Source organism: Morone saxatilis, unplaced genomic scaffold, assembly GCF_004916995.1.
Source record: "Morone saxatilis isolate NCDOM2014 unplaced genomic scaffold, NCSU_SB_2.0 Contig6, whole genome shotgun sequence".
NCBI lineage: Eukaryota > Metazoa > Chordata > Actinopteri > Moronidae > Morone > Morone saxatilis.
In genome coordinates, this window is record NW_023340206.1 from 9,487,231 (window position 1) to 9,489,608 (window position 2,378).

General features: G+C 47.6%; 1 protein-coding gene across 1 annotated transcript in view; it reads left to right on the forward strand.

Moving 5' to 3' along the window:
- LOC118339672 (TSC22 domain family protein 1-like) overlaps positions 1-2,378 on the forward strand; it is a 16,867-nt gene that overhangs the window by 2,304 nt on the left and 12,185 nt on the right. The window contains 1 exon segment of the mRNA XM_035677372.1: positions 11-240. Within this exon segment, the coding sequence (XP_035533265.1) occupies positions 11-240 (230 nt within the window).

A 2,378-nucleotide genomic window follows, 5' to 3' on the forward strand; every position in this document is an offset into this window, starting at 1 on the left:
CTTCACCCAGGTTCCCGTAAACACCTCCCACCTGGAGGACGCCCAGAAGTTTCTGCTCCAGCATCAAGGCCTGTTGAGTCTGCCCCGGCTGGGGGCGGCAGCCGGCGGAGGCGGAGGCGGCGGCGCGGACGGCGGCGGTGCTGCTCGAACCCTGGCCCACATGGGGATGTCGGCGGAGGCCAGTGCCTTCATGGCTGCCGCTGCGGGACTCAGGACTCACGCTGAAGGAGAGGACGACAGGTGAGGAGGGAGTTGTTTCTTTCTAACGTGTGCTGTTGTTCTGCAGGTGAAGGTTTTTAAAGGGAACACAAAGAGGAAGTTGTAGCTGAGGCTGCAGCACAGTTTAAAATCTGTTCAACTCAAACAAGATTTTTAACTTTAAAACACATTTGAAGCGACGAACAGACGGATTACGGTGTAACTGTATCTCTGCTTGTAACAGCACCCTGCAGCTGCTTTTCTGTCCGGTTTCATTCAGGTGTAGAAGGTCCGACGTCACGTTCCCCGGCCGCCCCGAGCTGCTGAGTCACTGCGCGGTGGTGATTCAGCAGATTCACTGCCCCGGTTGACCCCCCCTGCTATTACAAATCCACTCCCGTTAGTGACTCTTTGTGTCGGTAAGGTTACATTCAGTTGTTCCCTCACGCTGTCTTTCTTCTCCCCTCCATCTCTCCTCGGGTGTAGTCTTTTATTAGACTGGATTTGTTGGGTTTGTTCCACCCCAAGGGAGCTGTGCAATGCTTTATTCATGTGTGCAATCTCTCAAATCCTCTGTTTTCTGCTCAAAAGATGTTATTTCAGCTGCAGGTAGTTTCTAAAAACGCAAGGTCGATCTAAATAAGAGCAGATGTCCTGGAAAAAAACCCTCCCGTGCTCTATTTGAAGACGCAGTTTCAGTCTTTGAGTCTGAGCTGTAGGGACAGTAGAGGGAGTTGTGTTGTAACATTACGGCTTTTTAGACTTCTGAGTTGTTCCATGATTAAAACAGTGGCTGAGCGAACCAGTAAACATACTTCTAATTCAATTATCAGCACAGCAGGTGATTGGCGAGCCGAAGCTAACCGTTGTATGTATTCTCAGCTGTTCAGATTGTGCCTGAACTCGAGGAACGGAGCGACGGAGGGCGCAGGAACTGCTGCTTCAGTGTTGACACAGTCATATTCAGCTGCAGACAGAGCTGGACTGTGTACTGTGTGTGTGTGTGTGTGTGTGTGTCTTCTCTGTAAATGTGTTTCTGTCTGTCTGTCCCGTTTTCGTGTCATGAATCAGCCTCTGTGCTCCAGTCTTTAAGTGTGTGTGTGCTTTCTTTCACCCGCTCTATCTTTTGTCTCCCTTCCTCCGAGCTGACAGTATCCAGCCCCGTGCCACGATGAAGTCTACAGGTTTTTCAGGCACTGCACCCATATTTACTGTTGAGAGTGAGCAAGAACTGACTGAAATGAGCACAGTATGTATGTGAAGATAAACCGAGTCAGTACACTCGGTCTCAGTGTCCTAGGACACCTCTATCAGCTGTGAGCGTGGCAGCACATCGTAAAGATTTCTTTCTGTTTACAGTGATTTAAAACGGAGAGAAGAGTTTCACCTACTAAAAATACTTGATTTATTAAAATAGTTGTTAGTGGTTTATTTTCTGCTGATTGATTAATCAACTTATACTTTCAGCTGACCAGAAACAGACCAGAAACAGCGAGTAATCTCCGGGATAATTGTTGTTGATCGAGCACACGTCAGCTGTTTTCTGAGTCCAGTTCGACCTCTTTAAAAGTCTCGTGTTGCAGCTGTCGTGACTTTGAAAACACCTGATCGGGCCCGGCTGTGTGCATGACTGCTGCGAGGGTGTGTCTGCGTTTTGTAGGATCCTGCTCGTGTCTCTTCACCTGTGTGCTGTCTGTTTCTGTATCTGTCAGTGAGAGTGAGGGCTGTACGGCTCAGTGATGTCAATCAGGGCTCTCATCTCTCCTCGTGCCTCCCCCAGGTGGAATTTCAGCCGGCGGGTCGGTGCCGGTATGATTTGACTTTTGGATAGCTGCCAGCATCGGTTGAAGGAAAACACACGCACTTCCGGTCTACTTTTACACCTGTCATCTGTGTCTTATCCACACGCTTTTCTCTCTTTCCACCAACATGCAGGTTGCAGACAGTGAATACAGCACTGCTCACTGCTGTTTGAAGCCTGACAAACAGCAGTAGACGGTATAAAATAGGGCTTTTTTAAAACAGAATTATATACAACGTACTGCTGCTTCACCACGTAGACTTAGACTTCTCTTTATTGATGATTATTATTGTGAAATTGAATTTCCAGCAGCTTACAAAACAGTGTAGAAGTATAAAAAAGAGTAAAGAGGTATAAAAAAAATACAGTACAAGATAAA